This window comes from Battus philenor, unplaced genomic scaffold, assembly GCF_028537555.1.
Source record: "Battus philenor isolate CCGP_79_NKW_IND1 unplaced genomic scaffold, ilBatPhil1.0.hap1 SCAF_12, whole genome shotgun sequence".
Classification (NCBI taxonomy): Eukaryota; Metazoa; Arthropoda; class Insecta; order Lepidoptera; family Papilionidae; genus Battus; species Battus philenor.
In genome coordinates, this window is record NW_027181674.1 from 9,814,854 (window position 1) to 9,830,938 (window position 16,085).

Consider the following 16,085-nt stretch of genomic DNA (forward strand, 5'->3'; position numbering starts at 1 on the left):
TTTATTGCTTAGTCGATTATATTTAAGAATGTGTTTATATTGATGTTAAGATATTAATGTGATTATTCATTTATTCACAAAAGTGTTTTTATTTAATAATGACAGCCTTGCGGTGGGCGCCTGTCGGCTGACATAATGACCATGAATAAGAATAGCAGAGTGGAAGTTTTAGGAGAATTAAAGCTGTTTTATTTCAATCTTGTTAATGCTTAATCTGTAATGCAAGGGCTATTATCATTGCTATACAACCGCGCGGAAAATATTATATACGACAATTTAGAATTACTGTAATAAATAATTAAATATTTTCTTCACTTAGTATTAATACCATCTGTTCATATTTGTACTGAAATATTATAAAGTTCCATTGATCAAATACATGCAAAACGTGTCGTTTCGTTTAGTAGAGTACCTAGCAATAATTCAGATCTCTCCAATGCACAAACAATCACATTGGACTTGACAACATCATTTAGATAAATCAGGGTAGTAACAAATTTATAATACGTCATTTTAGAATAATCTACAAACGTAATTCTTATAAAAAGGCCTCTGAGCACATTTGCAAATAATATAAATTAGCCACAATAATAGCCCATGTTAAATGAAACACAAAACTTTTAATATAGATGCCTAATATAAATGCTAGGAAAGATGTGTCATTAAGTAATTCAGTTCAATGTTATTAACAAATTCAGGTCCACAAGCGTCAGAATGTTTCTTATTTCGTATGTTGTGATAATTTTTTAATAAGGAATATATTTGAAACGTTGATAATCTAGCTTTGTCGTAATTGATCTTTCAGATATTTTGATAAGTTTTTACAGTTTCTTTTTAGATATTGTACCTCAGTTTTATGTATTTTTAAGTCTTTGTATTCTAAATTAAAATATTTTTTCATTTAATACCATAGCCTATTATATCCATGATAGACAAAATCATAAAATTAAGAAAAAGTTTTTGCGTAAGAAAATGAAGAATGGTATATTTATTTACACCTTTTATTCAGCTCATAGAAACTCAGACATTCGGTATATGTTAATAAAGTTCCCGGACTGATAACAAAAAGCTAGACTATGGTACACGGACAGTGGCAGAGAATTTTTTGCGTCACAGTCACACAATTTTATCAGTTTGTAAAGTATTAGTTTATTAAGAAAAAAAATCTTACATTAATCAAATAATGATATTATATCTTCATTAAATATTTAATATAAACATAAGACATAAATGAAAATAATATAATTGTTAATAATGATTTCTTTCATTTCAGTTCATAATTTATACGAACGTTTTCTGTGTTCTAAAATAAGTATTACGATATGCCCGTCTCAAATACGTAATAAAAGCAAATACATAAGCTTACAAATTTATTTTAGAAAAGATTGTTTTATTAAAATCGTATCCTTTGCAAATTAAGTTGTTATAACATGCTAAAAATTGTGAAAATTTGAGTTTTTATAAAAGTAAACAAAAATTTTAGACGAAAACATGTCATGTTCTGCTTAATGGTTAGATTATAGTTTTATACAAAAATTTAATACCTCGCTATTAATTGCTACATTTACGGTCCTTATTACAAATCATACAAAATAAAGTGGCAATAATTGTTTTAATTTTATGAAAACAAGGTCTGCTGACAACTGCACCTATAATACACTCGATGCTTTATTTCATCGCTTTGTTGTTGCTAACTATGCATTTTTTTCTAACTCCTCTGTCATGTAGCTATCGGATAGTAAATGGTGTATTTAATATAAAAAATATGAATTATAAGGTGTCGAGTTCCCAATAGCAAGTTAGATGTATATTATTGTCTATCAGATTGTCACGCCTCTCTCCTGTGCATACAAATGAGCTGGGATACCCAAGCAAGCCGTGCGGCCTTCTGCATGCCATGATTGTTATGTCATGAAGTATGTCACCTGTACCAAAATAATACATGTAAATTAATACTAAGCGGTACATGACAATCTGTAGTCTTGGTCTAATTTATATGGCTAACAAGTGTGACTTCTGGAATAATCTACTTAAACGCCTTATTCAAATTATGTAAATACTTTATAAATAGAAGAATTCTAGATTTGCAGCTTAAAAGTGTTAACGATTTATTTAGAATTAATAACTTATGAATAGAGAGATCAAAAAAGTTGTTTGTTTCTGTACCAGGTTATGGGGACAAAGAAATCTCCTCCGTTCGAGACACAAAAAGATTTGACTTCTCGCGTTAATATTTGAACGAAAAAGATAAAACCATTGAAGAAAAATCGAAGAAAACCTCTCTGAAACCAAATATTCATTTGGGACCAGATCCATCCAGGCGTTGTTGGAAACGAATATTTAGGGCTTCTTCAGAGCTTAAGGTCAACGGTCAGGACATGTACTTTAATCTGCTGGATTTTAGATGAACTTCATACATTCCTAATAGTATTATATATGTTCATATAATATTAAAATGTTAATTGATTCTGATTAGTGATTTTTTTTTATAGGACCAAACTTACATTTGTCTCGGAATCTGCAAATGGGCATAAGTGGCATCGGATTGAGGGGCCGCATAGCTTTTAGATCGCTCACGCTCAAGGGACCCCTCCCGAGGACCTCGGCCAAACCTCTACTTTTGCAGTTGCTATTGTCTAGCTACTAACTCTTAAGAAAATGTTAATGCTGGGAAAAGAAGAAACGGAAGAAACCAGCAACGTTCCTATCCAACATGATCGAAAGCCGACGAAACCGGTATCTTTTTGAATGTCTCAGGAAGGCATGACGTTTCACAGTACTCGGTAGAAATTTTTTGTAGATGGCGGCATTAACAATTAATAAAACAAATTTGGTTTTCGGCAGACTCAGAATATTGGGCTGATGCTCGTTTTAAGAACAGAACAATCGTTGGTTGGTCCATGTCTACTTGCAAGTCTTCATTACGCACGTACCACTGCGCGTCCCACGAATCTGTTCTGTCTGACCTGGAGTTAGTGTAAGATATGCGGATTTGCACGCACAAAGCATTGGCTTGCGTATGATAAGACCAGTCTAATAGCTTCATACTGTTACATTTTTTGACAATGACATTTTATTCTTGCTGTTTATACCTAGTAATAACTATGCGGTACTTAATGACAACAACCTTCAAGGTGGATGTTCTTTATTGGCATGTTCAGTTTTAGAAATCAGATAAATCTATTTATAAGAAGCATTTATGGAGACGTAAAAGAATAAAGATATATTTTTTCTGGCATCAAAACCGCTTAATTTAAAAATGGAATAAAATATCTAGTACAAAAAACGTATCTATAAAAATTTTGCGACAAATTTAATTTTTGTTTTTTCATTAATTATATAATTTCCTTGAATACTGTGCAAATAGGAGTTGGTCTGATTAAAAAATACCTAGGATAAATATATCGGGTACATATGCACTGCTACCTCGCAGTGCATATGTACCCGATATATTTTTTTATGATAATCATCTTTCCGTTTTATACTTTTATCACACAAATTTACTAAATACAGAAACATCAATGAATATAAACACAAAACGGCCGGTCCTAAACCCGGATAGAAGAGGAGAGTTCATCGATAGGCTAACCACTCGTCATGTTAAAGAGAACCTTGGTAGTAACCTTGGTAGAAGTCTTTGGCAAAGAAGAAAGAATACCAGGTCGCTTAATTCACGGCGAATAGGGCAAGGCATGGAACATGGAACGTACTCCAACAACATTTTAAGATGAAAATTTAACGGATATTAATAGCTGAAAGGTCAATTTCAAAATCGATACTATTTGATTTCAATTGTTTTGAGAATTAAGGTGGTTCAAAACTTGAAGTTTTGACAGAATGACCAGCACTCAATTTTTAATAAAACATAAGTCAGTATAAAAACTACAAATAGCTCGCGAGGAAGTAACTTATAAAATTTAAGGATTAGAAAAGGATTTAAAAATAAAATAATTGTATTTTATTTATAGCTTTTTTATATATTATTTTCCATTTATTATACAGATAAAACAATAACAATCTTGTTTTATAGATTCAACATATATGTTTTAATTTACACATCTTAAAATTTTAACACTCTGATTGCTTTAAGAATAAAAAACATAATAATTTTTATCGTAATTTGGTATATAATACACTTTTTTATTTTTAATCAAATAAATTACAAATGATTAGTTCATGTGGCGATCAGTACAACGATGCCCAGTCAGAGCTTATTAATTAATAATAAGTGTAAGGATAAGAGTATGCGTAGGCGTAAGGGTAGGTGTAAGCCAAGGGCGCGCTGTACGACGCGACATAAGCGGGTGCGGCGTAGTAGCCATATGTGTCGAGCAGCAACTGAGGCTTGGCCGTTACTGTTGCGAAGAACAAAGCAGCCATGAACAGTACACTGAGCTAGAAAAAGAAAATTCTTATTAAACCCAGATCCAGAAAACGTTGTCTTTATTGTATGCTTCTAATGATAAATTAAAAAAAAAATACAAAAACGTTTGTGTCCTAGTTACAACACTATAAATGACATAGAAAATAACATAGCTTGGGAAAGGTGTGTTCGCCACCAAACTATTTCTAAAATTTTTTTACTCCTATAGTATTAAAAAAATCGCATTCCCGCTGAATTTCTTTCACCTATTCTTCTCAAGTCAGTCATTTCATAGAATATTGAATATATATATTTTTTAAATTTGTATGGTATTACGTCTGATTTAACAGATGGAGTCGTTAATATATGTACTATGTTCATATAAGAATAAGAGTAAGAATAAGATCAGAACATTAAACGTTAACTTAAGCGATTTAAGATACTGAATCCAAATTAACAAAATTTTTAATTGTTTGTTTATTTTGTTCTCGTTCATATGAATGTGCAAATAACATTAACAAGTCAGAGTCAATACTTATAAAAAATATAATTCAAAGTTAACAAGAAAAATTATGCATGTTAGGGGGAATTTTTATAATGCAGAATTAATTTATCCGCGCCCAGTGCTAATTTATTTATCTACGGTTCCTACCTGACTTCAAGTACAAGTCCTTTGACTATTATGTTCTCAATAATGAATAAATAAATAAATAGGCACCAAATAAAAAAATGTTAAAGCTAATGCTATAAAAACAATGATGCTTATTTTAAATGTTAGCAGTTGTAACGAATTTGTATAGCAAAGTAATCTTACCAGTTTAGACATCTCGGAGATTTGTCTGAATATCGGTATTGAGACAGCAAATATTCAGTCTAGTTTATACGCTAGACAATAATGAAGTCGGTCTGTGGTTAAGACAGTAATGTTTGGATCCCCATCCTGACAAATCTTATATACCGGGAGCCGATGTCTTGTCCGTGCTTAGAAAGATTAATGATCAAACCGCCTTCAGCGTTCAATGATACCGGACATAACGTAAAAATATACAATGTCGCATTAACGTTAACAGTACTACATCATGCCTATATGGGGCTTGCTTCGAACCATGCCCGGAGCCACACGCTTGTCACCGTGGCTTAACGCGAAATCAACAAGGATAATATACGATTATATGCCTGCTTTGAATTAGATGTTACAATTGTTTATGGCATAAGCGTAACCATAGCATGACTGACTAATTAATAATGTATTTTAGGCGTCATAATATTCATACGTTATGGAAATCCAAAAAAGATAACAGTAGTAGAAAATTTCGCTATTTAGAATTATCCTACAATTTTTTTTACCCGAGTTCTTTTTACACAACTTTCCCGGCGGTGACACTATACAATAACATCAACAGCCATTAAATAAAGGATCCTACGCCGGAAACTGTTAGTCATACTCTATTTATCTAAAGAAATTAACAAATTATTCATCTGAATTGCCAAGTATGGATGCAAAATCCATTTGAAATTTATTATACACGTTTCATATTATTTAATATTACCAAAAAATGTTTAAGTAGACGAAAATACGCAGAGATCATGGGCGTTGTTTAAAAATCTAGGAAAAAGTTAAACTGAGACAAGTTTCTTTTATTTGTTGTATTCGCACAGTTATAATAATAATATAATTGTTAAATTTTTCAGACATGAGCAAGTGCAGTATGGCGGAGGTAAACAAGTGGATAAAATATTTTTACTGCTGCAATGTTATTATCACATAAGCACTGCCAATCGATAAAATAAATATTTTTTTTTACAGCTGAAAAGCAATTATACAAGAAGACATTAAAATATCTAAATGGTTAATCTTATGCAAAGGAATCTTAATTAAGTCAAGATATTTGTAACTATCACGGTTTAGGTAAATTCAATTACAGATCATTGATTATATTCTTTAACCCTTTCACGACCACGGGGACGCCGGTGTCCCAAGCAAAAATCATGGATTATTTAAATATTTACGTAACCATTGTAAATTATTTTTTTGTTTTAATATTTCGGAAAGTACCTTTTTATTATTTTTTACTGGCAATATAGGATAACTAACACCGTTTATTGTTTATCGTCATCAGAACGTTAGAGTTCTTTTGGCGCGAATGATCTGCTGTTTGGAATAAATAATTTATATTATAAAAGGGCTCTTCAAGTTTTTACAGTGTCAAATTATCATTACCTGGTAAGTAAATTGTTATTCTAAATATTCAGTAGTAATGTATTTATGTTGTATTCTGTCATAAATCGTTATAAAGATTATGGGACACGGATGTCCCTGTCGGCGTAAAGGGATACTTTTTACGGGATTCCTTAACTTTTGGCCTTGTGATATACCAAAATGCTATCATTTTCTTATTCATATTTTTCTCAGAATATGTTTCATAAGGGACGTGGAGTTTTTGAACGTCGAAAAAATAAAATTCTTCAAATTTTTGTGGGTGACAATAGCGATGAGGAAGATGACTTAGTGCTTGATGACGAAGACCAAAGACTTCTAGTACAGGATGATGACCAAGGGGTATTTGATGTCGAGGTTGAAGAAACAACGACTCTTCAACGGCAAAAATCTCCTGACCCTTCAACGTCTCAAAAAAACAATCCATCTAATCATCAACCAATCATCTAATAACAGGAATTGTTTTGCCGAGTATCACAAATAACTTGCCCTATTATATTTATATTATTCATAAACAAGTAAAAAAAAGTACACTAAGTAACAAATGTACATTATTTACAACAAAACAGACTTACCAACAAGTAAACCAAAATTTAGATGTTTAAGTAGAAAGTAACCCTTAGCGACCATAGGGACATATTTGTCCCATAAATTTCCAAAAAAAATGTAAAACTTTTTTGAATTTTTAGTATAAATTATGTTTTTCGGATGCCTATTAATTCATTACATTTAGCTAAATTGATTAAATAAGGTACCGTAACCTTATGGTCCTGAAAGGGTTAACATTATACTTATATACCAAAGTGTTATGTAATCAGCTTTGTAGCTAGTCGTATATAAACTATACATGTATTACCATCATTCCAAGGGGTTTGAGTTTGATATATATGAATTCAACTTATATCAGATTCCTCTGGTGATACATACATTTTGCGTGTGTCCATTATGCGAATTTAACCTCGAATAATATGTTTTTTCTATTTTATTCTTGTAAGAAATTTATTTGTATTTATTACGTAGTATAAATTAGCGAGATGTGTAACTACATGATGCAGTATTTTTCTCCGGCTAGTTGTTCTCGTAAGCTGCGACGTAGATAATTCTGTGCAGTTGCCATAGAACGGCCGAATTACCTTTCATTCATGTGTTTTTGGCAGTTTGCCACGAGGAAGCAAATACTAATTCACCAATCACGAGAAGGCCAAAAGCTTATAACGTTTAGCCTAAACCTGTTTACAGTAACTGCTCTCTCGGGAGCAGCAACTCGGATCGTAACTTTTAATAGGCCACCGAATTAGACTGTCGACTTAAGAGGTCAAAAGTAGAATCCGGTAGCACTAAGGTCATGTAAACGTATGTAAACGCGTGTAAACGTTCAATAGGGCGTCTCAGTTCATAGGCTCCTGCAAGAGAGCTATTGAAATATTTTAGATTTGCGATCATGTTTAGTATACAGGGCGATTGGTTTAATGTACATCTATTTCTAATCGCCCTGTGTGATTTCCTTGAAACATGTATTTTTTATTAGAATGCGGCTGATTTCTGGTAGTACAGATAGTGAACAATCTTTTTTTATTGATGTTATCGTTATTTATTCTTTCTGAAACCATAGAGTTTTGGACAGGGTGGACAGGGACATACATTTTCTTCTTTGCAGTCGATAGATGCCCACTGAACTGACCGGTTTTGCGCTGCCCCAATGCAGCAATTTCCCGCGACCCTAGCCGGTCCACCTAGTGGAGAAGTTTACGTACCCACACTGCGTCTACTGGCTCACGATCGCAACTCGAGAACCTCTCAACCCCATAGGCAATCAGAGAATGTCCCGCTCACTGCCACTTCAAATAAGGAATTCTACAAGCTACGACAGGGAATTTGGCTTTTCTGCCGATTTCTTCAAAGGTAATTCTATCACGCAATATGCCTCATAACATGCCTCTCTGGGTGACCTTCAGCCTTCTTATAAAGTCTACCGTATGCGTATACGTATGCGGCCACATCTCAGATTTGTAATTTATCACCGGCAACATATGGACCGTTTATTTTGAAAGTGGTGTAAGTCCATTTTTAGGAAAAATGAGCTATCACGTGATTCATGCTTAATTTAATGTAAATTTATTATATATAACTAGTCCGTGTTTAATTTCTCAAAAAAATCTCATGTTTTGTACAACTTAAAATCGGTCGGTAAATAAAATTGCATAATCATCGATTATGAAAGTGGAAGCAGATAGATGCCGATAAGTGATTTGTTATTTTTCATTTATTTTATATTAAGTGTGACATTACGTGTTAAGAGTAAGACTAATTTAGGTTAGTTATTCTATTTTTTTGTATAAATGGCTAACTTCATATTAACATCAGATCAACGATGACGGACGCAGAATTTAAAATAATCAATTTATTACCTCTACGTCCTGGAAACCGTTAAAATTTGAAAAAATCGCCCTGGAGTCTTTGTACCAAAATGCATTGGTTACAACCTATTACATGCGAAGGAAGATCCGGTTCCGGTTTCCATATTGTAAACAAGTGCGTCACGAAGCTCCGCAATTAAAATATTTAAACCAGTGATAAATAGTGCTTGAACAATTGTGTCGAGTCACAAAAATACTACAGAAATACAAATAATTAATAACTGTAAGTGAACAAAGAGCAATACAGAAGCTTCGGCAAGAAAGAAAAAAAACGAATTCTATTTGGCAAGTTCTAACCTAAAAAGTTATAATCACGATCACAACATAGACAAGAGAACATCTGTCATCTGTCATTAAATAGTGACAAACGTCACTGTCATTTGTGGTGTTGCCAGCATCAAATTTCAAAACCTACCAAAACTAGTGTTGCCACTGCAAAAGTTAAATTTACCCTAAATATGGATGTAAACAGAATTATTATTAGAGAAAATGGAGGAGAAGATGAAACAACAAACTCTGGAAATAACAACAGCAGTGACGAAAAGCGTTATGGAAGGAATAGATATAAAATTGAAAAACCTCACAGAAGAAAACGAAGCTCTCAAAACTAAAGTAGCAACTTTGGAACAAAAACTTAACTGGATTGAAAAAGATAAGAGGAAGAACAATCTAGTATTCTACGGAATAGACGAAATGGGTAAAACAGAAAACGAGTTAGTAAACTACATTAAAGAAATCATAATTAAAACCGGAACACATATCGATAGCCAAGAGATAAGCAATATATACAGAATAGGCCAAAAGGTCAAAAACAAAAACCGCCCGGTTGTTTTCACCATCACAACTACTTGGAAAAAACACACAATATTGAAAAATAAGTCGAAATTCCCAGCAGGGTTATATGTAAATGAGGACTTCCCCAAACAGGTATTGGAAACGAGGAAGCAACTTCAGGGACAAGTTAAGGAAGAGAGACAGAAAGGTAGTGTCGCTTACATAAACTATGATAAACTTGTAGAGAGAAAAACATCAGACAAAACAGAGAAAAAAGAAAGAGTGAGTCGGGCTCCCCAAACACGCCAGCGCAAAAAAAGCGACCATAGAAAATAAATCTGTACTACCACAAGCAGGCAGCTCAACAAAAGAAATAATGGAACCAAGCATACTTAAATACGTTAAGAGTGGGAGATCAGCCTCACCTGGTGAAACAAAAAAAAACTAGCGACGGGCATAGGCACCTGGAACCAAAACACTAGAAAAACCACAACTCTGTCAAAACTAACAAACAAAAACAGCATCCCAATCCGGCCGGTCACCGTGGGAGAAGTAGACCGAAACCCTCCAAACACAAATAACAACAACGACAACATATCATGCAGTTTACAGACACAAACGCAACTAAACACAAATCAAAATGGCCCTGTAGAGCCCCCGATTCTCCAAATCAAAAGATGTCAAATATTCAATATAGCTACCCTAAACGTGAGAACCCTCAGGACACATGAAAGCCTGATGGAATTGGAAAAAGCGCTGGAGGAGATAAAATTTGACATACTGGGTATAAGTGAAATGAGAAAGCTAGGAGAAAGAATTGAAGAGCATAAAAATTACATTCTAAAGGGAGAAATGGCAGGCCAACGAGGAGCGGGCTTCACAATCAAGAAACCCCTGAAACAATATATACAGGAACTGATCGGGATCTCTGAAAGGCTGGCGTTACTGATCATAAAATTCCCAGGTTACAAGAAGCAATGGGCAATAATGCAAGTATATGCGCCTACGGAACAAGCGGAACAATCAGTAGTAGACGCGTTTTACGAGGAAGTTTCACTAACAGTAAAAACTAACATAGATAAGCACATAATCTTGATGGAAGATTTTAACGCTCAGATGGGTGCCAGGCAAAACAACGAAGAATATGTTCTCGGAAAGTACGGACAAGGAAAAAGAAGTAAAAACGGAGAGAAGTTAATCAGCTTTCTAATGGAACATAACCTTGATGAACTCAATTTTTAAGAAAAAGAACAAGAATAAGTGGACTTGGATCTCCCCAGATGGAGCATACAAAAACGAGATTGACTTTGTAATAAGTAGCTACCCTAAGGCATTTACAGACACCACAGTCATATCTACTCTTAATTTCAATACAAATCATCGTATGGTAAGAAGCTCTCTCAGAAAATTCCCAGATAAAACTTCGCGGAAGCACATTAAAAACTTGGTGACAGAACAGCTTAAAGTAGACTATAGCAGCTGCAGCACAAATTATCTAGAAGACTTGGAAAACGTAGTAAACAGCGACAAGATTGATGTGAGAGAAAAGTATAGTCTCCTTAGAAAACAACTACAAAAATATATGACCACTAGTGAAAACCAAACTCACAACAACTTAGCAACCAAACTCTAGAACTAATAAATGAAAGAAAGGGATTAATATTCAACCAAATAGGGAAAGAAAACATAAAACTGATATCAGAATTAAACAAGAAAATAAGAGAAAACATTAGGAAAGACCGTAAAATAAAAAGATAACAAACCCTAGAATTACACATATCAAAAACAGGAGGAGTTAAAAAAGCATTAAATGAATTAAAAGAGAAAGGCAAAGAGTGGATACCAAGACTGAAAAAGAGATCGAAGACCACCGCGAAGAGAAAAACTATTAAAGACATAGCCACAGATTTCTACCGACAGTTATACGCAAAACAAGAACCAGAAACACCCAAAAATCGCAACTGTAGTAATACAGACGACGAAGAAACCATCCCCAGTATTCTTCCAAAAGAAGTGGAGAAGGCCATTGCAAGCCAAAAGATGGGCAAGGCACAAGGGCCAGATCAAATAACAAACGAATTAATTAAAGGAACAATGGAAGAGCTAGCACTAGTTTTAACCAAAATATTCTATGAGATCTTGACAAGCGGCTGTATCCCAGAACAATGGACAGAATTCCATATAATATTACGGTACAAAAAGGGAGACAAAGAAGACATTGGAAACTACAGGCCAATAAGCCTAATGTTAAACGTATACAAGGTGTTTGCAAAACTTATACTTAATAGAATCACCCCAATGCTAGATGAGCAGCAACCGATCGAACAGGCGGGCTTTAGAAAAGGGTTTTCGACGATAGACCACATCCACACAGTTAAACAGGTCCTGGAAAAATACAATGAATAGAACAAAACCCTATATATCGCCTTTATAGATTATGCCAAGGCCTTCGATAGTATAAAACAAGAGTGCACAGAGGCACTTAAACAACAAGGAGTACCGGCAGTATATATAAATATCATAGCAAATATCTATTCGAACGTAAAGCTAGAATCCAATTAGAGTCCTTGGGCAGCGAATTTAACATTGAGAAAGGAGTTAGGCAGGGAGACCCACTCTCACCCAAACTGTTCTCCGCAGTTCTTGAGAATATTTTCAGGAAATTGGACTGGGAAAATTATGGTTTAAATATAAACGGGAAAAGATTGAACCACCTCAGGTTTGCAGACGGCTTAGTCCTCTTCCAGGAAAAAGCCGATAATTTAGAGATCATGATCTAAGGTCTAAATAAGGAAAGTCAAAAATTCGGATTAAAAAAACGAAAATTATGACTAATAATCAACAGAGGAACATAAAAATTGGACATGAATACCTCGAATATGTTAAAGAATACATATACCTAGGGCAGGTTATCTCTACCGAAGAACAAAATACAAAAGAGATAAATCTGAGGATAGCTATGGGATGGAGAAAGTACTTGGCCCTAAAGGAAATAATGAAGTCTAAAGACCTTGGAATGGCAATAAAAAGAAAAACCTTTAACACATTCATACTACCTTGTCTAACTTATGGATGCGAAACTTGGTCATTAACCAAATCGCTCAGGGAAAAACTAGCCATATGTCAAAGAGCAATGGAGCGAAGTATCACAGGCATACGAAGACAAGATCGAATCGGAAATACCATTGTAAGATCGAAAACTAAACTGACGGATATATTAAAAAGAATAGACCAGCAAAAGTGGCGATGTGACAAGAATGGGAAATGGAGCAAGGCCATAACAAAATGGTACCCGAGAGACGCAAAAAGAAATCGAGGAAGACAAAAAATAAGATGATAAGATGATTTAAAACTGACTGCGGGTGTAAAATGGAGAAGGGTTGCAAACGACAGAAGTCAAAGGAAGTTTTCGGAGGAGGCCTATGCCAACAGGCACACAGAAATTAGATACATACTTTAAAAATAAATTTAGTTTTAAAATGTGTAGCAATAGTTATTTTGTAAATACTAATTTCGGAATAAAGGGCTTTATTATTATTATTACATGCAAAAATATTAAGACATGAAGCAGCTACTACCCTGTATGCCCCCAGTGTATCATGCATATTTTGAAACACTACCACATGCAGAGAATAAGTAAATTCTTGTAATCAGTATCTTGCAATTATAATAATTGGCGTCTAAAATAAAATTTTATGTGTTGTTGTGCGTATTTGTAAACAAAATTATATTAAAATGAAGTATATTTTAAGCGATATTTGATTTTTCACAATTGAGATTAAATGATTTTTACAATTGTTTATTTTGAAAGTGGTGTAAGTCCATTTACATTAAATTAAATATGTGTTATCGTAGTCTAATTAAACAAAAACTAATCTATCTTTATAAACAAATTAAATGTTGATAAAACAGAAACAATTCCAGACTTCATATTATTTGCCTGTATTTTTAACACTAAACCTACCGACAATTCTTGTATATCTATTCCTACCGCGTGCGGTCAAATTGACCGGTAATTAAAAAGTTTCATTTATTTCATTATTCAATGCAGATAATGGTTGATTTGTTGGTAAATGTGTATAAAATAAATAATTTTCATAAAGTTTCGTCCATTTTTTTTTAATAATTTTTAAATTCTTTATAAAAAAAAAAAAATGTTTTATACAGAATGTTATGCATACATAATATACTTTATTTGGCTTCCTCGCATTACTTACAAATTAGTTTAGTCTGAAATGTGCACTTGCCGCAAACACATTTTTCGCATTTTGAACAGATTTTTGTTGTTTTATAACCTTTACAAAATTTTATTGACAAGTTTTTCGTACGCAGAAATCTGTACTTGTGGACGGTGTTGGTAAAAGCTGTTTTTCTTTAGATTTTGTATATGCATCTCCAAGTTCTAAAGCTAACTGAAACAAAAATTCCTGTCTGGATAAATTTTCACCCGTCGTTTCTTTATACAAAATCCAAGTATTTATTCCAGCTAGGTCCAAAATGTTGAAGAATACCTGAAGTGGCCACCTACAACTTTTCAACTTCACGCTGTATTTCCTTGCCATCTGGTCTGCCACATCTACACCAAATTTTGTACTCTTATAAAATCTAATAGTTTCCGGTACGCGTTTGCTGCTTTTTTCTATTTATATTGAGTTATATTTGGAACTTAGGACAAGCACTTTTTTTTCGGCTAACTTTTATACACTGTAAGAGTAATATAATTTGATTTATAGAATTTGCTTGAAAATCTAACCATTTTATCTTTTTTTCTTTGGCTAACTTTTGTTTCCACGAATTGTTCCAACAATTGTAGTTTTTCTAGCAAGTAATTTCTTGGCTAATGAAACACTCGTAAAAAAATTATCTGTTGTTAGTCCTTTTGCATCCCGTGAAAGGATCCATTAGCTTTAGAACAACGAACTCCCCAAGTGGAATTGAACAATCTCTTTTTTCATCCTTTCCCAAATAAGGAAACCCATTTATTATATATTTACGGTTGACATCACATGCCAACCAGAACTTTATTCCAAATTTGTCTGGTTTGTTTGGCATATATTGTGTAAATTTACCCCTAGTCTTCGACGGAAACAATTGCTTATCAACAGCAATATATGCCCCAGGTTTATAACAATTTTGTGAATTTTCAATAAATCGATCCCATATTGTAGATATCATAGAAAATTTATTAGTTTGTAAACGCTGGCTTCTTTCGCTCTTCTTATCAAATCGTATGTACTTCGTAATCTCCGTAAAGTCATTTCGACTCATTGTTTTTGAAAAAAAAAGCGGGTCCCCAATTTTTATTCAACAAATATGAGATATCCAAATTTCTCGCCTCATATGCGCCGCGAGCATATAATAAGGAAAAATAAATGATGGTAAAAAAGTGCATAAAAACCTTTTTAGAAGTGCACTACTTGAGACTGTAATCAATACGATTGTTATCTAATCTTTTCAACTATAAGCGACTCTGAGATAACCGTAAAAAAATTACTTTGAAATTACTTTATAACAGTTTTTCCCGCCGGTCTTATTGACCAACCACGGTAGGTAGGTCACATAACAACTTTTTTTTGGAAAAAGAAAAAAGAACTTAAAGTAAAGAGTGAAGAAAATATTATATGCATATTCTAAGAATTGTCATATAGTTTAATAACAACATTAAAAATGTGTAAATTGGATGAAAAGTTTGAAAACGGTCAATTTGACCGCTACTGGTAGGTTTAGTGTTAAATCAACAAATATAGTAAACTTTAATTTTCTCGAAACAAAAGAAAAAGGACTTACACCACTTTCAAAATACGGTCCATATATGTTACCGGTCAATAACCTTCGTCTACAGATATTAGTGTTTACATACATTGACAGAGTTAGTCATACAATCAACCCTTTACAGCTTTTACATTGACCAATCACCTAGAATTTTTGGACTGATTAGCCACATCTTTACCTAGAATATTTACATGTGGTGTGTCATTGATTACTAGCTTTCTCAAATACAGACTTGTCTTGGCGCAGTAATTTAAGCTGCCCGTACATGCAACGATAAGAATACAAATTAAGTCATAAAATTTTTTTTTTCAACTTTCAGGAATTTTGATCTCTTTTTTACTATGATAAATTGTGTGGGTTCGAGAGGACAAGGCGCAAAGAGCGTTAAGAATTAAACCTCTGTTAAGGTTGCGAAAATGGGCAGCTTCGCCTTGGGCCGCTACATAAGTCTCACCAAATTAAAAAAAAAATACGATCATACCGGCAAACGTTCGAAACTTATTCAAACTAAATGAAAATCCTACATAAAGAAACACATATA

The 16,085-nt window shown here is 33.5% G+C and overlaps 1 protein-coding gene and 1 pseudogene across 1 annotated transcript; both read left to right on the forward strand.

Annotated features, from left to right (window-relative positions):
• Window positions 1-9,438: 9,438 nt before the first annotated feature.
• On the forward strand, window positions 9,439-12,668 carry LOC137932669 (craniofacial development protein 2-like; annotated as a pseudogene).
• On the forward strand, window positions 9,488-10,503 carry LOC137932880 (uncharacterized). The gene is made up of 2 exons (XM_068776567.1): window positions 9,488-10,054; window positions 10,378-10,503. Exons 1-2 carry the CDS (start codon window positions 9,488-9,490, stop codon window positions 10,501-10,503), a joined length of 693 nt encoding a protein of 230 aa, XP_068632668.1.
• Window positions 12,669-16,085: the final 3,417 nt, after the last annotated feature.